The sequence below is a fragment of the Hydra vulgaris genome, chromosome 13, assembly GCF_038396675.1.
Source record: "Hydra vulgaris chromosome 13, alternate assembly HydraT2T_AEP".
Lineage (NCBI taxonomy): Eukaryota > Metazoa > Cnidaria > Hydrozoa > Anthoathecata > Hydridae > Hydra > Hydra vulgaris.
In genome coordinates, this window is record NC_088932.1 from 51,963,970 (window position 1) to 51,990,841 (window position 26,872).

Below are 26,872 nucleotides of genomic sequence, written 5' to 3' on the forward strand. Positions count from 1 at the left end.
ATAAACTCTAATGGTCTTTGATTTGATATCAATTTAAATTTCCTACCCAACAAAAAATACCTAGCTCTGTGGGTAGAACAAAACATAGCCAACGTTTCTCTCTCTACATTAGAATATCTTGTTTCAGCGCCTGATATAGATCGTGAGAGATACAATACAGGATGACCATTTTATGAAAGTATTCCAGATATTGTTTTTTCACTAGCATCAGTTGTTAATTCTAAATCTTGATTGATGTCATAAACTTTTACCACTGGTTCTTTGCAAAGAATCTTCTTTGCATATTAATGTTCTTTCCTCCACTCAATTGTAACACCTTTCTTCCTTAAGTTTTTTATAAGTTAAAATCTTTTCAGCAAATTTTTCAATGTGTCGTCCATAAAAGTTTACTAGTCCTATAAACAGCGTGGAAAGCAACGGCCGGTTAACGATTAACGACTGCCTGAAATGACTAAAATTACTATTTTAACCTCTCAAAATGAATTCTTGTTGGTCATGTTTGACGGGTTGAAAAAAAATCAGATTTTTGAAAAACATGGTTTTACAAATAATCATGATTTAATTTGGAAAATGCATATACTAAAATTTTATAAAACCATTTAGATTTTAAATGAATCTGAGTTTTTTAAAAGGGCGGATTTGCTTAAAAAATTTTTAGCAAACACAACCTTTTAAAAAACACTGATTCAAATAAGCGGTTAAAAATAGTTTTAATGTTTACAACATGCTACTTTAACTTGCTTTGTTGACAAATAAATGATGTAAACTATATTAATTTTTTTTTTTTTTCTTTACTTATTTAAATTACCTTTATTTTACTGGTGGTTACTAAACTTTTATTTCATTAACGATTGAAGTTCTTATTTTATTATTGTTTCAATAAAAATATTTAATATATTATTTTTATAATAATATAAAAGTATATAATAATTGCTGTATTCAACTGAGAAATTTTTTTCTTTTAAGTGTACTTTGTTACTTTTTGTTTTTTTCTTTAAATCTTTTTATTTATTTTCTCATAAGTTTTTGCTGCAAATGTAATAAATGTATGAATGATTTATAAATAAACTAAAAATTTTCTATAATAGGATTCTTAAAAACATATATTTAGTAAAATCTTGTTTTATACTAGTACATTAGTAATTTTTGTAGTATTGTTTCATAAAACGATTGTCTTCTTAGTATTAAGTGTTTGTTTATATAGTTTCCTCAAATGAGTGTTAATAATGTTATTAATAACTTATTACAACAGTTTTAAAAATAAGCAGAGATAAAAAAAAATTTATATCTTAGATCATTAAAATCAGATAGATAAAATTATCATTTAAAATTTTTGTATGTAACTAAGAACATTTTTTTTTAATCATTTAATGAAAAGTCATTGCAATGAATGAAAAAATGAATTTAAAAATAAATTCAAAATTATCAATTGCGCGTATGCAACTTTTTTTCTTCTTTCTATTATTGAATTGTAACGTAAATCAAACATCAGTCTGTCTTAATAGAGGCAAGTAAAAGAAACAATTGACACTTTCATTTTTCAATTTTCATAAAATGATTTTCTTTTAGTATTAAGTATTCAGTTTAAATTTTTTAAATATTTTATATAATTTGTTTTGATCTTAAAAAAAAAAAAAAAAAAAATAGGGCAATAGAGGTATAAAATAAAAAATAATTTTAAGATTTTCAACTGAGCATATCATCTAGTTATGAGCTTTTATATTTTGAAAAAAATGACAATAATTTTAAGGTAAATACTTTTAAAAAACTAATGCACCAAATGAATTATAGTTTCTAAGGGATTGTCCATAAATTACACAGCGCTAAATCTGTTTTAAAAACAGAAGTAAATTAGGTATCTAAATTATAAATTAGGTAGAGATCTTAAGCTCTTTTATGCAGCAATTTTTATTAAACTTCAAAAAATCAAAAAAGTGCGTTATTTTGTTTTTGATTTAACTTATGCTCTGCAAGGGAAAACTCTTTTTTTTTGTTTATTAGTAAAATTTAGCATTGCGTAATTTAATCTAATCAAATAATAATTTATTCGCTCAGAATTTTTTTACAATTACAAGTTCAGTTATTACATAGCCATTCAATATCAAGAGAGGCATGGAAAAAGAATTTGACTCACTTTAAGAAAAGTTTATGTAAGAGTAAATCTCAAGAATCATTGGAACAATATGTAAAATGCCAACAAATTGGCAAATAAATAACTGATACACCAGCTTAGCACCAGACTGTAAAAATGTGAAAGGACGAATAAAGAAAATTTCAGATGAATGTTTAGAACTATGGGCTAATTTGAATTTTCCTACAATAGACAAAAGATCTGTGCCAAGAACTATAGAAAAATTGATTAAAAAGAGACAAATAGAAATCAAAAAACCAGATACTTATAGTTTTGATGGTTTATTATATATTCCGAAAGAGGATGGATTTGGTTGCATTCTGAAGATAAAAATCATTATTTAAATCAATTAGAAACATCGATAGAGTGGGATATACTAAAATGAAGCTTGATGATCCTAAAAAAATACATCCTTCAAAGAAAATTAAAATCAGAAACGGTACATCAATGCCATCAACTTCAACTCTGAATGAATACAGAGAGGAACATGAAAGTACTAATGAGTCAATAAGTGACAGTGGCAGTGATTATGAACCTTCAATAAATATTAATAAACGAAAAATCAAACAGAGGACAGTCAAGGCTGTTAAATTGGTTTGTCAAGAAAAGCTAAGTACACGAAAAGCTGCCACAGTGTTTCAACAACTTCAAATGGCTGGTGTCAATCTTCCTGCATCACCTAAACCAGCAATCTACATGGCAGTCATCAGAGAAGGTAAATAGTTACAATATAAATTGACAAAAGAACTGAAGGTTGAGAATTAGTGTTTGCATTTTGATGGAAAAAAGATAGCTAGGGTTGAACATCAAGTAGTTGTGATAAAGAACAATAAAAAAGAGATTAGGCTTAAGCCAATGGTATTGAAGAATGGAAAGTCAAAGACAATTTTTGAAGGACTTCTAGAACTTTTGAATGAATATGATTTATGGGGATCTATAAAAATGATCGTAACAGACACTACAAATGTTAACACTGGGAAAACAAGTGGCGTGATAAAGATATTAATGACACATTTTGAAAGTGTTGGCTTTAAGAAACCTTTCTGTTGGTTGTCAACACTATATATTAGATAGATTATTAAAGTTATGTCTGGATGACTTTTTTGGAGGTAATACCAGTTCACCTGAACTGTCATATTATTTTGTTGAAGCAATATGTAGTAAATATGACTATTTAACATTGAACTTTGACAATAGTGGTATACAATTGAAGGAGAATGAACTGAAATGGAGAGATGACATCCAGTTTTTAAAGCATCTGATTAATGTAGTGAAATACTTTTGGAATGAAAAGAAATTTCCTAAGATTAATTTTAAAAGTTTACCAAATATTAGCCAATCTAGATGGAACTTTTGGACAATTTATTTACTACTTGCTTACATACCAATTCCTTCAGACACAACAACTTGAGATGACAGTTAAGCTTGTTGCCGGAAAATAGGCAGATATTTGGTTTTCAAACTAAATGTTTAATCCTGAAAATGGTAAAGAATTAGAGGAAGCCATTATAGATCATCCAAAGGCTATTAATACATTCAGGAAGTTTTGGTGTGTACTCCTTTGCCTATAAATACGAAAAGATCCAACATTTGTGCCAAACAAGCAGTAAAATTTTTAGAAGATATTAAAAGTCTTTGCAAATCTGAAGAAACTTTGTATTTGAAATTCTTATTAACAAATCATGATTAAAGCAAATGCAAACCTTTTAGTTAATGTATTTTTATCAATGAAGTTTTTGAACATTTTGATGTTTTGTTAATTTTTTCAATATAGTTTTATTTATGTGATATATATCTTTATTACTTATTTGAACATAACTTATTATTTCAAGACAAAGTGGAAAACATTTTGCTTCAAATTACCAGGAGAGAATTTCTAAGCGTATTTGTAATGTGATTAACAGCTTTTGACTTGGCATTCTAGTGGGTCAGTGTGTGAGTTTTTTTCTAAAAACATATTGAAACTAAATTCTCTTAATTATTTACAAAAGCTCATCAGAATATGACATGCTCATTGAGTTTGAAAAAATACTATACCCCTAGCGTGCAAATAAATTAACATTAGCAGGTAATTTGAACATTAGCTATTGCTAGTTTAAGTTTTAAAAATGCATTTATTTTATTTAAAATTATTATTTTAAAAAGAATACAAGTTATTTTGTGTATTTAGTTTCAATCATAAAGAAGTATTATTACTCAGATGAAAATTTAAACAAACAAAAAATTAAAATTAACCATCAATTCCATGTGTTAGCCAGTCAAATTGACCGCTTGCCTTCAATTTCTTATTTTTCATGCTGCTATAAACAACTAAAGTTCCTTTTTATCATTAGAGGGAAGTATTTTGCTGACCAAATTTTGATCTGGAGTAACTCACTTTTCTGACAATTCATGTCCTAAAAATGAAAAACTTTTTGTTTGGTTCACTGATTTTCTTTTATTCATACTTATTTCCGATTCCTTCAATTTGCCCCAAATTTTACTCAAATTCAATTTAAGTTCTTCAGCATTTTGACCACCAACACTTATATCATCTTGAAATATAATCATATTAGGAATAATATCGCCAACAACAGATTCTATTGCTCTTTGAAACATTGCACTTGTAGTTTTTATTCCAAAAGGTAAGGATACCCATCTTAACAATCTGATAGGAATATTAACTGTTGTTGTTATTTTGTGCCTCTTTGTCCATCTCAATTTGATGATAAGCTCCCTTGAGATCAATTTTAGCAAAATATTTTATTTCTGCCATTTTATGAAATACAATCTCAATCTTTGGAGTAGGGTATGAATCTATGCATATCTTTTGGTTAACACCTTTTTTTTTTTTTTTTTTTTTTTTTTTAGATTATTCACCTCCCCAAGGCCCGAGGGGGGCCACTACAGTCGAGGAGGCTACTCACTTTTTTTGTGTTTTTATTTTTTAGTTGTTATTCGTGGTGCAACCCTCTCTCAACTCTTTAACTCCGAAACACGAACCTTGCCGAGCAAGGCCGCTGCGCGGAGAAAGTAAGTTGAGCGCGGTACTTCCAGGGACGTGGTGGGAGTCGAACTCCGAACCTCTCGCTTACAAAGCGAGCGCTCTTACCACTACACCACTACCGCATACCTATTTTGTAATCTGCACATATGTGTAAATCTTCATCTGTTTTTCTAACAACCACAAGTTATGAGACCCATTTGCTACCACCAGGAGGAAAAATTTGGAGCAACTTTTGTTGTATCATATCATTTAGTTTATCTATCACTAGTGGTCTTATGTGATTAGGAAGAAGGAATAGGAAGAGGTCGAGATTCAAAATAAATTGGTTCTATGCTATCAATATATCAATATATCAAAATAAGGTTCTATTTTTTAACAATATATTTGCTTTGTATTTAATTAAACAGCCACGAACAATAAGTTCCATACTATTATCTAATATACATAAGCATCATCATTCTCTATTTCCTCTACTTTGAGGTCTGAAATGGAACATAACAACAGTTTTAACCAGAATTTCCTTTTCCATCTGTGATTTTCAAGTCACTACAGTGAAGAAGTCACTCAAGCATTGACCTGCTCTTAGAAAATAAATGTAAAAATTTGGCTCTACCACCTTACTGTTTGACGTTTGATTTACAGTTCTGACAAATTTCTTTATTCTGTTGTTTGACAGGTTTGTATTTAATTGTACATTTAGAAGGGCTAGATTGGTCAATATTGAAGCGCTTGATGGTGGCTGGGCACTACTTTGACATAAAACCAAAACATACATACTTTATGTTTACATTAAACTTTGTTTAGAAAGTTTGTGTAAAACTTTTATATTATTTGTGTTTATATTATTGTTGAAACTTGCCAAAATTATACTTCATGAAATCTCATTTTTTAATAGTCAAAACTTGCTTTCAATATATATGTGAAAATTATTAAAAGTACAAATATTTACTAAGGGTAATTGTAAATGGAGGCCTGCCGGATGCTTTAACAAGTTGAATAGTTCCTTTTGGAGATAATAATTTATTGGAATTAACTTGAGATGCAGTTTGTTTGGGTGCCTTGGCATCTTTTGCTGCTGAAGATTGAATATTTTTCCTGAACTTTATTTGAAAGCATTGGTGGGGCAAACATTTTCCTAAAAGACTGAAGCATGTGTTGCAATGCACACTTGGTTTTTTCTCAGTTGCGGTTTGCTCTTCAAGAGAATGCATTTCATGCAGCTTTGAATAACCAATATGGCAGGTTAGACAATAACAGATTGTGCCTTTTGTTTCAGGTCTCACTTGTATTGATTTGAAATCAAACAAAAGGGAGAGTCTTCTTTCCTCCCTTGTTTCCTGTGCAAAGTATTTCTGCACAATTTGCAGAGCCTTTGTGATCACCCAAGAATCACTGATATCGATCTTGTACAGTTGATATCTTTGATTTGCTAGGAAGTTAGTAAGCTATCTTAAACATTTTTTCAGACAGAGAAAGCACACAAACTTTCAATTTTTGCCATCTTTGTCAAACTTTGAATGATTTAGCATAGTAGCAATTTACTAAATCTAACTTCACTAAATCAAACTCTGCCTTATACAAAAAAAAAAGTAAATCTTTAAGTCAACCAAAAAATATTTGGTTTTCTCAGTTTTATGTTTTATGAGGAATAAAATTTTTTATTTTCTATGTAACTAGCTGGAGTTCCCCGGCGTTGCCCGGGCCAATATTTAAACTGGCTTACCTGATATCTGTACACAAAAATGGGCCCAAAAATGGGCCCAAAAAATGGGCCCCCTGACCCCGGGGTCAGGAGGGCCCATTTACGGCCCCCCTGACCCCGGGGGTCGGGGTACGGGGTCAAAACCCAGCTAAGAACCTTCTCCCCCTCGAGGACTACCCCCATGCCAAATTTCATCGAGATCGGTCCGGCGGTTTGGATTTCTATAGAGAACAAACAAACACACACACAAACACACATTGCCCTTTATATATATTAAGATTATCCCTAAAAAATTTTTTCAACTAGTTTTTAGCATTTTTATGCATGTTGACAGTCATACCTTAGAAAATATTGAATTTTTTTCTCTATGCGTAAGCCAATTCAAATCACGTTTTAAATAACAAATTAATATTTTGATCTATGAAATGAAAATGGTACATGTACTATAAAAATAATTATAATAAAAATTGTTGGTATTACATAATAAAAAAGTCATGTAACCATTATTTTGAAAAAATTAACCCAATACCACAGTAATTGGTAAAGTTTTGAGGTTTTGTATTTTATAGGTTTTAGATTGCAACCTTTATAAACTCTTAACCATTCAACCAATCAGACTGAAAATTTATCCAGAATCTTGGATCTTCTTGACTTAATACATGGGTTTGCTTGTATCTCTGTTTTTATGACTTTTTATAAATTTTTTATAAATGTTTTTATGACTTTTTTATAAATGTTTTTATGACTTATCATTTTTTGAAAATGTTTTTATAAATTTATCCAGAATCTTGGATCTTCTTGACTTAATGCATGGGTTTGCTTGTATCTCTGTTTTTATGACTAGGCAACTCATTTTATTATCTCCAAACGAGGATACAGCTCTAAAACTCAGTTTTATGGTTCTGAGTCCGGCTGGTAGTCAGGTTTCCCAAACACTGTGGTAGCTCTCAGAGAGGCTGATTCCATCAACAGCTGAAAAATATCAGAGTATTAACAGCCCCATGCTGCACATGGATGGTGTCCCTGTTCATACTTTTGGTGTGCTTTGTTGAGGCCACATTTAGAACACTTTATTATAGCTTAGGGTTTATTAATAGAAATGAGGCAATTGCTTGGACTATTAAATAGTGTACTGAGTACTATCTATGCTTTAAATCAAGATGGTTATCTTCCTTTAATTCGTAAAGACTCCAGTATTCACATGCTTGGCCTGTGCATTTACATTTATAAGAATTCACTCAATTGTCGGCAAACTAGGTTTAAATCCACAGACTGTTTTTTTATGTGCTTTTGTTTAGCACCGCTTCACTCTATTGCCTTTCTCTTTGTTCTATATCCCTCTCCTTCACCTCAAGACTGCACTCTTTTCAATGTTATTTTTGATCAAATTGACCAAGCCCTCTCTCTTTATCCATCAGCCAATATCGTTGTTGTTGGTGACTTTAAAGCTCATCACACTGAATGGCTTGGCTCTAGTGTCAGTAACTCTGATGGGATTATGGCCCTCAACTTTTGCCTTTCTTAATCTCTAACTCAAATAGCCAACTTTCCAACCAGCTTTCTAGACAACCGGAATCATTAACTTTCTCTACTTGACTTATGTCTTGTTTTTGATCCTAGTCAGTGCTCAGTTTCTCCACATTCACCCTTTGATGCTTCTGATCACAGTTTGATATCTCTAAAACTATTATCTCATTCTTCTTCAACATCAGAATCCCCATATTGCCATAACTCTTACAACTACTTTAAAGCTGACTGGGGCTCTTTCTGTGATTTTCTTTGTGATAGCTCTTGGGTAAAAATCTTTCTACTGACAAATATGCTTCTTACATAACTTCTTGGATTCAGGCTGGCATGGAATCTTTTATTCCCTATCAACAAATCCAAGTCAAACCTCACTTTTCTCCATGGTATTCCTAACATGGTGCTGCTGTAATTTCCAATTGAAACCATAACTTCCATATCTATCAGCAAAACAATTCTCCAGAAAACAGATGTCCGTTTACTATTGTAAACAGACATCTGTTTTCTTTTGTTTAGACAAAATCATTGTAAAAAGGTTTTGTCTAACGCCAAACTTGCTATTCTCAGATCATGAAATCTCTTATTTCATCACAAAAATTAAGCTCTCGTGACTTCTGGAGAATCTTTAACAGTATCAATAATAAGGGCAAATCTGTTATTCCACCTCTCTTGTATAGTTCAGACATTATCACCTTACCTAAAGACAAAGCTGAATTGTTTGCTAAGAACTTTTCATCAATATCAACTCTTGATTTGACTAGTTGCATTCTATCTGATATAGCCGTCAAACAAGTTGATCCATTGCTTGACATTCATATCAAGTGATTTCCTGCTTAAACTCTTCTACAGTTAATAACCATTGAGTCCTTCCTTTCCAATCATAGTATAAAAGTTGTCCTTGATGGACAGCACACTTCTTCATATCCTGTTATTTCAGGGGTTCCTCAAGGTTCAATTATTGGCCCTATACTCTTTTTAATTTACATTAACAATCTTCCAGATATTCTCACATCTAAGGTGGCATTGTTCGCTGATGACACTACCATTTATTCTTGTCATGATAAGAAGCCAACACTCTCTGGTTACTTGGAGGGAGCATTTGACCTTGAAAAGGATCTCACTTTTGCAATGGTATGGGGCTCACAGTGGCTGGTGAACTTTAATTCTGAACTTTAATTGAATGAACTTAATTAAATGAACTTTAATTTAATGAACTTTAATTTAATAATTTAACTAATAATTAAAAAGAAAAAAACCATTTTTTTTCAGCCAATCTTTTTCGCAATAATTTAGATCTATATTTATAAACAGTAATGTACTCGACGAGTCATCTACCTTTCATCTTCTAGGATTAACTCTTACTTCTGATTTTTCTTGGAAACTGTATATCCAATCCATTACAAAATTAGCATCTTCTAAATTTGCATCTCTTTATCAAGCTCGACACTTTCTTACTCCGGATTCTATTCTCTATCTCTATAAATCTCAAATCCATCCTTGTATGGAATACTGTTGCCATATCTGGGGCAGATCTTCTAATGATGCCCTTTCTCTTTTAGACAAAGCGCAAAAATGCATTGTAAACATAGTTGGACCAACATAGATGGATCTGCTCTTGCAGCCAACCTCAAATCATTATCACATCATCGTAATGTTGCTTCTCTTTCTCTTTTCTACAAATACTATAATAGGCACTGCTCTAAAGAGCCAGGGTCTCTTGTGCCATCTACTAAAATTCAATCTCATGTTGCTCGTGATTCAACTAAGTCCCCACCTTTTTTCTGTGACTGTTCCTAAGTGCTCTAAAAACACTTATTCATCTAGTTTTTTTCTTCGAACATCCGTTCTTTGGAATTTGTTTCTTTCATCTTGCTTTCCTGATTCATATAATTTGCAATCTTTTAAATTGTCTGTCAATCGTTATCTTGCTTTACAAACTTCATCTTTTCTCTTTCAGTAACTTATAACTATTATAGTGGTTGCTTGCAGCTTTGTTGGAAGCGAAGATGTAAAAAAAAAAAAAAAAAAAAAATGTTTGGAGGATATTGAAGGATAGTTCATCTGATGCATAATGGTTAATGTTAACAGCAAAAAAATATCAAAAACTGTCTGTTACTGATGCATAAAATCTAAAGATTACACTTACGTTAAACTGTATCAAAGAGTCTAAATAAAAAAAACAATGTAATCTTGACAATTATTTTTTAGTATTTTGGCCCACTTTGTCTGACTGCACAGTGGAGAGAGACAAAATTCACCCTTAATTCAATAAAGGAAAAAAAAACTTGAACACAAGTAACTTGACAAGATAAGTAACGGCTGGCCAGTAAACTACAGGCTTGAATATATCAAAACTGCGCAGATTTATCAATTAGTTGTTATTTTTATCCTGTTGTGAGCAAACATATTTAAAGCAATACACTTATTTGAAACTTTATTTTGCTTTTTCATACTCAAATGTTCATTAATGAAAACTTCAAGGTGTCAGCAATTTCTTGCAACTTTCCAATTGTGCATATTGATTTTCGGTGTTATTTTTATGCTTTCAGAATTATCAGCGGCATTTGGATATACTGAATACTTAGCATTATCTCTACACATCTGCCTTTAAAATTAACCATGCTTCAAAAACTACACACACACATATATATATATATATATATATTAAAATTAAGTAGTGGTTAGGCATAGGACATTTTCAACCCATTTATTTGAAACTTTAAATTTGAGATAAAATTGGAAAAAGTACCAATTACACATGGGAAAAATTAAAAAACTACATGAAAAACCCACTTAAAACTTTACACACAAAAAAAAACTTAAAATTTTTGCCTTAATAATTACTCAATTGATTTTCAATTGGTTAATAATTAAAAAAGTATTACTAAGATTGAAATATGACTCTGACAGGCTGGATATCAGATGGACATGCTGGAGATCAATTGAACATGCTGGAGCTAAATTTTATCAATATTTATTTTAAACTTGATGTTTCAATTGATCTTGTTTCATTAACTTGTTTATTCAATTATTCAAATAGTTATATAACATTAAAAATAATATACACATTAGAAATAACATAATTATTATTTAATAAATACCTATTGTCAACAGCCAACACATCTTTTTCAATTAACAAAACGAACCTAGCAAGTACTCTTTGAAGAATTATAATCACAAACCCAATTAAAACTGTAGGCCTACAAACATAGTGTTATTTGGATACATTAATGTTGCACAAAAACATCTGTCAAAGATTTTGCAAACTATTTCAATATAAACGTAAAACTCACACACAAAAGTAATAAATATATTTTCCCTATAAATATAAAAATAACTGGTAAATCCAGAAAATAGTAAAAAATAAAAAACATAAATTTTAAATACCAAAAATAGATAATCTGCTTAAGAAGAAATGAGTTTTTCTTGTTTATAATCGGGAGAATTATTTCAGTAGTAATGACCATTAGAATAACAAAAAGTACCATAAATGAAATTATAAAACCTAAATAATCAGAAACAATAATAATTAAAAAAATTAATATTTTTAAAGTGTTAAAAATGAATTTAAAACTTACCCCATATTGAATAAGCAACTTGATAACCTGCAAAATTCATGCTTGAAACCTAAACATACCTTGTTTATAAATATATATATATATATATATATATATATATATATATATATATATATACATATATATATATATATATATATATATATATATATATATATATATATATATATATATATATATATATATATATATATATATATAGTATATATATATATATATATATATATATATATATATATATATATATATATATATATATATATATATATATATATACACACACAAATATGTGTATACATAATTCAATATATATACATACATTTTTCATAACAACTTTTTTAATACGCCTTTTTTTCAGGCAATTGGTTTAATTTTTAGAATAAATTTATAACTACAAAATTAAATTTATAAATTACCAAAATATAACAGGTTAAACTTTTGAGACTATTTCAAATAAAATTAGAAAATTTGTTTCAAGGTACCTTCAAACAAATGCACACTATGAGCATCATTAAAAAAGTAAATAAAAAGTATAAAACATCAAGAAAAAGCGGATTTTTACTTGAAAAATAAACAAAATAATAATTATAACCCAAATAATGCATCCAATGGTCTAAATCACATTTCAGAAGACCAGAAAATATAGCATTTTAAATGTCATTTACAGCGTCAATAAATAATGGCTTTGTACCAAAATTGGTACAAACCCATTATTTATTGACACTTTATTATTATTGTTGTTAATTTTTTTGTTTGCTTGTTTATTTTATTTAAGTATCACTCCAATGACTTGATTTTAACTATATGAGTGACACCAAACCTAATTTTGTTAAATTATAAAAAACTTGTAACTTTTCAATTTTTGGTTGAACAAATGGATAAAAAAAAACAAAAAAAAAACAAATAATTTTACTTTACAAAAATGCTGAAGAGCTACTTAATAAAAAAACAGAGTTAATTTCCAAATGTTGTCACGAAAATAAATATTTATTAAGCAACTACAAACCGGAAGATAAGATACATGCGGTTATTACAATAGATTTTTTCGTATAAGTTTTTTCTGTAAAGTTTTCTGTAACTAGTTCCAATTGTATATAACTTTTTAACAAAAAAACTATATTTGTATTTCACTTGATGAACAGCATGAAAACTTAAAGTTGTGAAAATCACATAATTTTATTTTCTACTATATTATAGCTCTGAATTAGTTCATTGAGCACTTTCTTGATATTATATGCACAAAATAGCATCACACACACACATGACTGACTGCCTGCCCCAACCAAACCCTCAATTGGTGTAGCAACACTCCCTTGCGAGTCAGGCGAAATGATAGTCGATGTAGCAGCACTTGGTTGCGAGTCAGGCTATAAGATAGTTGATGTAGCAACACTCAGCACATGATTTACAGTAAAAAAAAACAAAAAAAACATTTTATTAAAAAAAGTAAAATTAAAAACATTGTTTATATTACTAAAAACATTCAGAATGTTTTAAAAAACATTCAGAATGTATTTAAAAACATATTAAAACATTCTGGTCAATCAAATTTGCCTTTTTGCGTTTTTTTTAAAAAAAAGGATTAATTTGTAATTAAATTAATGGTTTTATTTTTCTGACAACACGGAAATGTTAGATGAAAGTCAAAAGTAATTAAAAGTGACATATTTGTTGGCAAAAGAATCATTTTTTACCTTAAGGTACTTTCAAATGCAACAATTTATATATATATATATATATATATATATATATATATATATATATATATATATATATATATATATATATATATATATATATGTATATATATATATATATATATATATATATATATATATATATATATATATATATATATATATAAGTATATATATATAATTTATATATACATATATATAATATATATATTATTATAAATTTATTATAAGTTTATATAAATAAATATATATAATATATACATATATATAAATATATATATACATATATAAGTATATATTATTTATACAATATATATATATACTTATATATATTGTATAAATAATATTATATATATGTATATATATATATATATATATATATATGTATTATATATATATATATATATATATATATATATATATATATATATATATATATATATATATATATACAAGGTGTAAAATAGGATATAAACGATATTTTATAAATGTTTATGTAGCCTTAATATTTTTTATCTTTTATGTTTAAATAACAATATATTTATTTTAAGCATTAAAAAAATTTTATTTTAATATTGGTTCTTTAAAAAAAAACTTTGTTGTTTGAGATCAAATGAATTTGAGATGAGATCAAATATTACAATTTTTTACCCAATTTTTATGTTAAAACCCTCCATTGTCTCGAGTCAGCATTTTAAAATTAATTTGTGTTTCTCGATCCTAAGTTGGATTTATTTTGCAGCGATATAAACATAAGACTTATCCCATTGAAAAAGATGCTGAAAGTATAACAAAGAAAGGATTTAAAGATAAAAATATATCAAAATCTATCATTTGCTCCCTAAAGGCAAACCGTGTCAACTGCAGAGAGATCCTACAGAAAAATTTAAATGTAGCCAAGCTTTGATAGAAAAAGTACTTAAATCTCATGAACATAAAATATATCACTAAAAGAAAACTCCAAAGCTATTGATAGGAAAATAAAAGCCTGACCAAATTAGGCCAAAATATGCCCACATTAACCTGGCCAAATTTGGCTACAATCCACTACTCCAAGATATCTCTAGAATGGTATGAACAAAATGGCATCAAATTTATGCCCAAGGAAGCATTCTCCAAATTGTATAATTCAATAATAAAAGAAAAAATAAAAAAAAAAGCTTTACATAAAAAAGATTTAAAAAAAGGTGCAGAGCAGCTTCTCAAAGCAAGACCCAGCAGATGATATTAAGTACTAACAAAAATGCTCAGCTTCTATCAAGCATTCAATAAAAAATGTAAAAAAATTATTGAAATAAATAATAGCGATATGCTTCTTCTGCCTAAATAAAAGCAAAATATGTACTCTACTTGAAGAAAAACCAGAATTGGTAAAGTTGGTGATATGGTTAGTGGATCATGATTTTAAAATAGAAATCAACTCTTGCCTATCTGGCATTTGTACCACTTGTGTTGAAAGTTTGTATTTAAAAAAGGTAAAGTTTTATTTTAACATTTAAGTTAGATGACAATAAATCACTTTTATATTAGTTAGTATTTTTAAAATTTTTATAGAAAGATTTGAGTAATAGTAAAGAAGTGGAAGAGTTTCGAAAAATAGTTTATTTTCTAAAAACTTGGAAGAATAAGTGTAGTACAAAGATAATTGTGTGAGTCTCCAATTTGCAGGGATAAAACAAGAAGCCATAAAAAACTAAACCTATCAGAATTTATAAATGAAACTTTAACTGAACAAAAAAATTTGTAGACTTTGAAAATTCATTTTGCTTGCAATGTCATCAGCAGGAGGGAAGGGTTTCAGACATCCATGTGGACAGTGGGACAAAATTTGAAACCTCCAGGATATCGTACAATCTGAAGGTTTAAAGATTTTACAAAAAGTTGTATCATCAGTATTGAAGTATTTGGTTGCAAAAAAGGGAAGAAAATACTAAATCTCTCTACAAGTAATTGAATTAAATAAAAAAAAAGTAATAAAATTATTTAAAAAACATTTAAAATAGAATATTTTTTTCTGAAAATGTGGTGTTTCAAGGCAAGTTGATCTGTATCTGAAATGCACACCACTAAATAAAATTTCTACCAACACGTTATTCAACATTAAATGAAAAGCAGAATCCAATCACAGCTATAGATTGTATGACAGATTAGAAAAAACTTAGGGCACAGAGGCAATGAATCTAATGTATCAAAGATCATTAAAGAGAAATTTTTATTTCTTGAGAGGCACTATCACAATCAGACTATAGAATTTAAATGAAGTTATAAGGTAGATATTACATATTCTAAAAATTCTTTTTCCATACATTTCATAACATATTTAAAAAAAAATAATGAAGCATAAACTCTTTATCTTGCAAAAAAGAAGATTTTTGAACTAATTACAAAAGATGTACTAGATGTTCCTGAGCCATGGAAACTAGTGGAAGAAGTATGGAATTAAAGAGATGTGATGGGAATTAATGGTGGTCTATAAAATTGCGATGAAAATTTTTAATCATGAGTCTTAAGCAGTCTATAAAAACTTTAAGCTTACTGGCGTCAATAAAGAACACATTTTGGCATATACAAGTGGAGTTTAAAAGAGCATGTAAAAAATTTGAAATAGCTTACAAAACAACTTAAGAATTTTAATTAAGATGACAAAATTAAATGAAGAAATGAGCAGCAGATCTTAAGATAATCAACAGTATGTTGGGTCAGCTAGTAAGTTATTTATTGAAATTTACCAAAACATATCATTAAAATTTATGTACAAGTATATCAAATTTATATAAAATTCATTTAAAAATATTTTTGAATTTTTATTATTAATAAGGAAATGGCAGAAAGTTTGCCTTCCTGCTAAAAGAAGTTTAAAATCCAGTTTAGAATATTTTAAAGCCTTAATGATTGGTATTTAAAGTATGTTGAAGATGGTCAGTAGAACGAAAACATAGAAATTTAAAAAAATGTTGTTGGTTTATGTTTGCACCAAGAAAATCTAGAAACTCTGGTATTTGACATACTATAACCTCCTGAACTGCATTTATTTGATCATATAGTGACTCAGGTTACACACATCCTAATGGGTAAAGAATTTACTGAAAATTACTTAAGTAAAACAGTAACCAGATATGCATATAATGGAGGAGGGTATGATAGACGTAACTGTCACAAAATCCTGTCTTGCAATGAATAAAAACATATGATAATAAATTTATTAATGTTTAAAAACATATTGATAAAGATTTTTAAATCTTTTTTTTTTAGTCACAAAGGGCTGTTTCAGAAAGGGATCAAACTTTGGAAAAACAAATCAAAGAGTTTGTGACAGAACAGTGTTTTTAGTAAACAAACCGTGGAGTCTGTACATGGTTTGGAATGTCAGAACTTAATAAATCACACAGAAAAATTGACAAAAATATCAGTCAAACACTCAAGTATGAGGACCTAAATAGTCAACAGTACAAACATTCTCTATTAAAAATAGGAACATGTACATGTTTATGAAGATATTAAATTACATAAAATATTATCAACTATTGTAGCCAAATGTTATTATGTAAAGATATATGTCAATTTCATTTATTCTCTGTTGAATATTAAAATATCAAACTTTCTTAAACTGCTCTTTATTAAACATTTATCAAAATTGCATAAACCATATGTATACAATAAATAATCATACATCAAACATTCCATTGTATATACCCTGTATATGCAGCATTATAAACACACTTATGTAGGGTGTTTCATTAAAAAACCTGCAAAATCTCCTGGAAAGATGCTATTTTTTTTTCAGCTGTTTCCTCATATACCGAAAAAAAAATTAAGACAGTTTTACAATTTATGTGTACCAAGGTTGTTGGTTGTTGTTATGCAACTGTGTTTACAAAAGATTCAGTGGCAATTAAAAACAAAAAATCTTGATTTAAAAAGACAAAAGCCAAGAGCAACTACATACTACATGAGAAAATACATAACTACACAACTACATCAGAAAGACCAAAATCAGTTTTCTCTTTCAGTCATTCTCTTGATGGTCATGACTGTTTTCACAAAAGTTTTATGAATCATCCTACAGATAGATTTTGCAAATTTAAATGCAAAATTAAAAGGAACAAATACATTACTTTATTATTGTATTTTTTTGAGATTGAATGATGGTGAAAAAAGCATTTAAAAAAAAAAGAATTTAAAGAAAGTCTGATAAAGTACCGTAATTCGGGGCAACTTCATCAGGCAGTACAACTTTGTTAGCTGCTGTGAAATTAAAATATTTTTTGAATTCAGTATTTTGAAGTTCAACAGTCAAGTAAACTGATAGCTTGATGCTACAATCATCGACATGTCAAAAGAACACAGAGGTCAAACGGAGTAAAACAAACAATCCAGAGGGAAGAAAATTAATACTAGCAGTGGAATTTTGCCTAAGTACAACAACCTGGTCCATCTAGACAGCTGGTTTATGACAAAAATACATGCAGAATTTGTAAATGTGAATATAATGGTTATTGAGGTCCAGATTGGATACAATGTGATTCATGCTCCAGTGAATATGCGGAGTTTGTAACAGTTCTTCTAAGGAGCCGCAGTACATTTGTGATCAGTGTTAAAAGAACTAAGTTTGAATACTGTTTTCTGGAACATTATGTAATTGTAATACGATATTGTAAATGTTGTTGTATGTTCACTGATTATAATTAGAAATGTTTTAAATCCAGAGCCTTTTATTTAATACTCATAAGACTGTTTTTCAAACTTAAAATTTGGTAAATTAATTTCACTTTTTATGATCGCAACAGAATCAACATAAATTAAGGAGATTTCCTTACCTTTTATTATTTTTGATATCTCTACTGTGTCATAAATACTGAATTATAATTTTAAACATGCCGAAGTTGCACAAGAGCTGTCCAACTTCATAATAAACTATTATTTTGCCACATGATGAAGTTGCCCCTAAGTCAGTGCAACTTCGTCACTCTTCATAATGATATTTCAACTACTTTATTATACAAACAGGAAATTAAAAAATAAGTGGAACGTTAAAGGGCATGCTGCATTTAAAAAAAACATTTTTAAAAGACCAAAACTATTATGACCCAACAAATAATATTTATAGATAGATTTTTTGTTCATTGGAAATTAAATAAACTTTATTTGTTATTGTAACTATACTTTTTATAACCACGTTTTTTTTAAAAAAATGTCTTTATTTCGGTTAGAAAAAAAAAATTTAGCTGGTAAATAAATAACTAGCAACAAATCTTGCGTTTCAAACCAAAATGGCTTTGTATTTTTTGAGTTCACAAAGATTGCAACTTATCAGCACTCATTGTATATATAATTATATAATTAAACTCCCTGTATATAGAGTATATATTAAAAAAAACTTTACTTAGAGGGATACTTGCATATATAATTATAAATAAAAACTCACTGTATATATAATTATAAATAAAAACTCACTGTATATATAAATATATATAAAAACTTGGTGTATATAGACTATATAACTGAAAAATTTGGCTTAGAGAGATACTTGCATATACAATAGTTCCGTGGCTTCAAAACCAAGTGATGTTTTTGCTGAAATATACAGTTCAGGTTCTTTAAAGTTCAAACCAAAATAGCTTTGTGTCTTTTGAGTTCAAAAAGATTGCATTTTTATCAGCACTCATTGTATATATAATTATATAATTAAACTTCCTGTATATAGAGTATATATTTAAAAAAACTTTACTTAGAGGGATACTTGCATATATAATTATAAATAAAAACTCACTGTATATATAATTATAAATAAAAACTCACTGTATATATATAATTATAAATAAAAACTCACTGTATATATAAATATATATAAAAACTTAGTGTATATAGACTATATAACTAAAAAATTTTGCATAGAGAGATACTTGCATATACAGTAGTTCCGTGGCTTCAAAACCAAGTGATGTTTTTTTTGAAATATACAGTTCAGGTTCTTTAAAGTTCAAACCAAATATGGCTTTGTGTTTTTTGAGTTTAAAAAGATTAAAACATTATCAGCACTCACTCTATTATATATAAAAACTCCCTGTATATAGACTATATATTTAAAAAATTTTACTTAGAGAGATACATTTCTGTGGTCACATATGATCCATCTGATTTGATTTTCCTTAATTCATTTTATGTAAAGCAATCTCTAATTGCTCAAATCAAGAACATCTTTTTTAACAGAAAAATTCTTGGTAAGTGTATGAGCTTGCAACAAAATATTTCAATTTCTTGACATTTAATGACTTCATTAACTGTGACTTCATTAATTTAGTTCATCCAGCCTTATGTTAAGGAGCTTTTTATCACAAATGCTTGCCAGCAGATTGACAACCATAAATTTCTCAAAATCCCCTTTAGAAAATGGCAATTTTTAGTATAATTGGCAGTTTAAACATATAAGCATTTCTTAATTTTATATTCTTATTTTGTATCAAGTGATACAAAAGTTGCCACTTTTTGATGACGCAATGTTACTAACAAGGTTCCAAAAAAAGAGTCTGTTAAAGAAGCAGGTTTGTATCCTTCACTTTTGCTAAACGAGCTTGTACTACTCTCTACAAATCTTAGATATATCACACCGCTAAAAGTTTTTAATCATTTTTTATATCATTATACAAGGGCCCTCTTTTACCTGCTAGAACATCGCAACTCATTCCATATGTAATAAAGTGTGAAATATATGGTTGCTTTACTAAGTCCAGTATCAATTTCTAATTTTCATCACATTGGTCATCAATTTTAACCATGGTAAGGGCTCCCATTCTACTGTATTTCTAAGCCTTACCTTCAACATTTGTTGACATATAAGTTACTCTATTTTCTAAACTTTTTATTATTGTCCTGAGAATTTTTTCATTTTTGGCTAATTTCAGCTAATACCTTTTTAAATTTTGTAATGCCATTTTATTTTTGAAGATAAACACATACATGACAAACTTGCCATAACTGTATGGCTATGTCAATGATGGGACAAAAATAATTTTTAATGAATTTTTTTTTTCTTATGGCAACAAGGGGCACCATACATTTCTATTTTTTTTGAAAGAAATAGAAGAAAAAAAATAAAATTTTTGTCAAATTTTTAAATTTTTTTAAGCATTCTATTTTTTAAGTTATTATATATATAACTTTTTTTCTAAAAACAATTTCAAAAGTTATATAAGTGTATATATATGCATACTATATGTATATATATATGCATACTATAATATATATATATACATCTATATATATATATATATATATATATATATATATATATATATATATATATATATATATATATATATATATTTATATATATATATATATATATATATATATATATATATATATATATATATATATATATATATATATATCAGGGTGACTCTTTGACTCGAAAAATTGTTTGTATCTATGTATGCATGTGTGTGTGTGTATCAGTATGTATGTATGTGTATATATATATATATACATATATATATATATATATATATATATATATATATATATATATATATATATATATATATATATATATATATATATATATATATATATATATATATATATATATATATATATGTATGTATGTGTATATATATATAAATATATATATACATATATATGTATATATATATTTATATATATATACATATATATGTATGCGTATATATATATATGTATGTATGTATGTGTGTGTATATATATGTATATATATATATATACATATATATAATATATATACATATATAAAATATATATATACATATATATATATATATATATATATATATATATATATATATATATATATATATATATATATATATATATATATATATATACATATACTATACATATATAAAAATAAAAATATACAGATATATATTAACGAAGAAAAAACAATTTTTTCTATGGTACTTTAAGTTTCATGATTATATGGCAATCATCAGCCATTGAATAACTAAATATGTTTTTTCTTGTTCAATAATATTTGTATATCACTCAATTTGAAATATCTTTTCAATATTGAGCACTCTTTTACGATTATGAGTTTTTTTTTTTTATTATAACACAAAACAGCCTTAAATATCAATATATAAATATAATTACAAATGTATGTGGGTATTTGTCTTAAAAATGTTTGAATGTGTATAAAGATATATTTAAATATACCATCATTATTAAATATAACCATCATTATTATTAGGTGTTCATTAGTAATTATACTATTTGTAAATATCTGGAAATACAACTCTCGTCTGCTTAAGCGTGATCAATATCTTTTTGGAAAAAATAGATCAAATAATATTAAAATATTTTAAATGAAAAAATACAAATTTATAATGGAACTTGAAGTTTCATGCCATTCGGCAATCATCAGCCATATTATTCAAATATAAAAATCAGCCATATAATTCAAATATAAATAATTTAAAAAAATGATTTTATCATACCATAGCATGGTTTTAAAGTTGTAAGGGTTGTATAAATATGTTTTGACGCTTATTTACAGTCCTGATGTGTAGCATTGAAAATTGTATCGTATATCCATAATTGAGAATGTTAATAATCATTTATACTTTTTTTCTTACATAATTGATTGCATCGTTTTATTTGTTGTTTTTAAGCATTGGATTTTTTGTTATGACCGTTACAGCAGTGAAAACATAAAAATGCTTTAAAAACTTCAAGTCAAAACTATGAAACTCAACATCAATAAGTGCTAAATACACACACCAAATATTTTTTTTTTAACCATGTTGTTTGATGCATTAAGTTTGAAAAAGTTGTTTTGTTCAGAAGTGGTAAAAAGTGAGCGTTACGACTGTCACGCTACATAGAGTTAATTTTTGAAAAAAGTGAAAGACTTTAACTTTTACATATTAAATTATATTTCACATTTCTGGAAAGTTTCAAGTTTCATTTTTGGTTTATTTTTAATAGCTTAAAGAGCGCCAAATGTTAATATATATATATATATATATATATATATATATATATATATATATATATATATATATATATATATATATATATATATATATTAGGATGACTCTTAAAACAACATTTTTGAAAAAAACCTGTTCCTACCCCTTTACTTTATTTTATAATACTAAAACACTACGTTTAAAATTATTTTGAACAAAAAATTATTTTAGGGGTAGCACAAGACCCTTAAAAATTTGACTGGTCCCTAATATTTTGAAAATAAAAGTTCTTACAAAGTATGTCAACCTGGTACTCAAAAGAAGCTAAATTATATAAAAACTTTAAAAATAATAATCAATTTAGGTAAAAAATTTGTTAATATATGTATATATTTATTTATATATATGTATAGCATATGTATAGTATATGTATATATATATATATATATATATATAAATATATATATATATATATATATATATATATATATATATATATATATATATATATATATATATATATATGTATATATATATATTTATATTTATATGTACACATACATACATATATATATATATATACATATATACATAAATACTGATACACACACATACATACATAGATATTTTTATACAATTTTTTTTAAATTTTAATTCACCTGCCCAAGGCCATGAAGGCCACTAAAGTCGAGAAGGCTACACTTTTAATTGTGGTTACAACCCTCTCTCAAGTCTATAACTCCAAAACACAAACCTTGAGGAACAAGGCTGCTGTGCAGAGAAAGAAGTTAAGTGCAGTACTACCAGAGACATGGCGGGGATCAAACTCAGAAGTTCTTGCTTATGAGGCAACCACTTAACTACTACACCACTACAGCATATAGATACAAACATACATACATGCAATGCATGTCACGCATACCCTTTATATATATATATATATATATATATATATATATATATATATATATATATATATATATATATATATATATATATATATATATATATATGTATATTAGGGTGATTCAGATTGTAATAGAAAAAAAATGTCACAAAAAACATTCTCCTCAAGGTTGCCTGTGTTCCTTTATCACCTAGGATCATGTGTACCAAAAATTAGACTAAAAGAAGCAATTTTAGGGGTTGCCATGTTTTATAAGATGAATTAACCATTGGTAAAATTTTGTGATTTTCTCAAACTTCGCAAATTTGTTTTTTCATTGTTTATTTATTTATAATTTAGAAATTGATAATATGGCAACCACTAGATCTTCTGCTGAGGTGTGGCTTGTTGGTAAACCTACACAAACTCTGTCGACTGCCAGACTTCCTTCAAGAGGGGATGTTCTTCGGAGGTTGCTCTTCCATCATATAGAAGAGAAACAAGAAGTGAAAAAAAGTATTCGGGCAACAATTTAAGCAGTTCTTGTTATATGGGAGAGAGGAAAAATTCCAACTCAAAGAATTGACAATGCGGAAAGAAAGTTAAAAAAACTTTATGACCAATATCTGCTGCTGAAAAAACACCGAGGATCAAAATTGGACAGCTGTCAAATGAAAGAAGGAATTTTCCACGCTGACCTTGAAGAACTTTTTGATATTTCAACCAAGAATGCATCAGAAGTTATGAAAAACGATGAAGATAAAGCATTTTTACGTCAGCAGCAAGAAGATCCATTAAGTTGTAGTATGGCAGGAATTGATCGGAATTTAACAGCTAGGGAGGCACGGAAACGAGTCCGAGAAACTAAAATGGAATTGAGGCGTCAAAGAAGTCAAGCAAAACTGATGGAAAAAACAGAACTCATTTCTTCTTCATCAGCAGTTGACATTGTGAGTGAAAGTAGCTCTAGTTCCTCCGATGATGATGAATATCAGACTCCTTCCGCTTCCAGCACACTGAGCACAAGTGGTTCAACGAAAAAGAAGATGAAAGTTCTAACAAATAATGTTGTATCATCTCTTGATCGTGTTAATATTTCTGATCGCCGTGCACTCTTCGTGGTTGGAACAGTGTCTCAGGCTCTTGGTCACTCGGTAAAAGATTTATCATTGTTGTACAGCACAATCCGCAGAAAAAGGCGATCTGTTCGTGAAGCGGTGACTACAGCTGACAAGGTTGATTTCTCTCCTGATAATCCACTTCTTCTGCATTGGGATGGAAAGCTCTTACCTGATATCACTGGTGGTCAAAAAAAAGTGGATAGAATTGCCATCCTTGTGACTGGTGGTGGGGTGGAAAAATTGCTGGGCGTTCCAAAGATTGATCGAGGTACAGGTGAGCAACAGGCTGATGCTTGCATGAAGGCTCTTAAAGACTGGAAATTGAAAGAATTTGTTCAGGGACTGGTTTTTGACACTACTTCATCTAACACTGGGTTGAACAATGGTGCCTGCACAATAATGGAGCAGAATCTTGACCGTAATCTTATATGGATAGCATGCAGGCACCATATGTTTGAAGTCATGCTTTCCACCATTTTCACGACTGCATTTGGAACCAGTGGAGGACCTGAAGTTGGAATTTTTAACCGTTTCCAGAAACAATGGCCAGCAATCAACAAGGAGGTGTTCACTATAGGGAATAAAGAATTTTACAACTGCGATTTTTTTCTCAAACTCCGTGAAGAAATGGTAGTATATTATAGTGAAGCAATTAAAGGTCAACAACCCAGGGATGATTACTTAGAACTCTTGAATTTGTGCCTTATTTTCCTTGGAGGATCAACTACAACATCGGAGTTCAAAGTGAAGTTTCGGGCTCCAGGTGCAACACACAATGCACGTTGGATGGCAAAAGCTATATATTGTATAAAGATATATTTGTTTCAGGATCAATTTGTTATTACTGCAAAGGAAAAGAAAGGAATAACAGATATAAGTCTTTTTGTGGCATTTGTATACGGACAGTTTTGGAATGAAGCTCCGTTAGCTGAACGAGCACCATTCAATGATGCCAAGCTTCTTCAACGGATTCAAGAATATCCAAATCGTACAATTGCAATTAATGCAGCAAAAGTTTTGCATCGCCACCTCTGGTATTTTTCTGAACATCTAATAGGATTGGCTTTCTTCGATTCCCGTGTCGACAACAACACCAAGAGAGACATGGCAAACAACCTGAAACAACAGCCAAGGCAGAAATCTCTCAAAAGACTTGATGCTGCCACATTCGATTGTCACAGCCCATTGTCTTCCTTCGTCACACAACGCACCGCAGAACTTTTCGATCTAATTTTGAAAAATGGAAAAGAAAAAGCTGAATCATTTTTAATGAAAGAATCTTCAGAGTGGGATATGGATTCAACATATCTTGAAATGAAGCACAAAGTTCGTCAAATGAAAGTCGTCAACGATTGCGCGGAACGAGGCATAGCACTTATAACATCCTTTAACTCAAGCGTTACGAAAGATGAAAACCAAAAGCAGTTTCTTCTTAGATTGGTTGATCTTCACCGGAAGGAATTTCCAGTTGCATCAAAGTCTACCCTGATGAAGATGACTGTTGAATGATGAAGATGATTGATTTATTATTGCCTAGTAATAGTATTTATTATTTATTATCAATAAGAAATTGATAATAAATAATTCAGTAATATAATATAAAAAATGTAAAAATAAAAAACATTTTTTTTACTTTTTGTAACCTTATACCAAAATGTGACATAACATGGCAACCCCTAAATATCATCCGATTTGATTCAAATTTTGCCCAATAACTACTATTGTCATATAGAACAAGGGCAAGCTTGAGGACAACTAAAGTTTTGAACCTACAAATTTTGCATCACCCTAATGTATATATATATATATATATGTATATATATATATGTATATATATATATATATATGTATATATATATATATATATATATATATATATATATATATATATATATATATATATATATATATATATATATATGTATATATATATATATATGTATATATATATATATATGTATATATATATATATATATGTATATATATATATATATATATATATATATATATATATATATATATATATATATATATATATATATATATATATATATATACGTCCCACGTCCCTGGTAGTACCGTGCTCAACTCGTTTCTCCGCACAGCGGCCTTGTTTGTCAAGGTTCGTGTTTCGAAATTTTAGAGTTGAGAGAGGGTTATAACCACTATTAAGTAGCCTCCTCATCTGTAGTGGCCTTCTCGGCCTTGGGGAGGTGAATAACAAAAAAAAAAAAAAAAAAAAAAAAATAAATATATTTATGTAAGGTAACTCTTCTCTGGATCATCAGATCCAGCAATGAT

General features: G+C 28.2%; 1 protein-coding gene across 4 annotated transcripts in view; it reads right to left on the reverse strand.

Moving 5' to 3' along the window:
* LOC105849595 (stimulated by retinoic acid gene 6 protein-like) overlaps positions 1-26,872 on the reverse strand; it is a 159,634-nt gene that overhangs the window by 3,382 nt on the left and 129,380 nt on the right. For all 4 annotated transcript variants that reach the window (XM_065816702.1, XM_065816705.1, XM_065816703.1 and 1 more), the window contains exons 15-17: positions 11,922-11,970; positions 11,731-11,848; positions 11,445-11,543 (exon numbers count right to left, since the gene is read on the reverse strand). In XM_065816702.1, the coding sequence (XP_065672774.1) occupies positions 11,445-11,543; positions 11,731-11,848; positions 11,922-11,970 (266 nt within the window). The remainder of the gene's footprint in view (positions 1-11,444; positions 11,544-11,730; positions 11,849-11,921; positions 11,971-26,872) is intronic.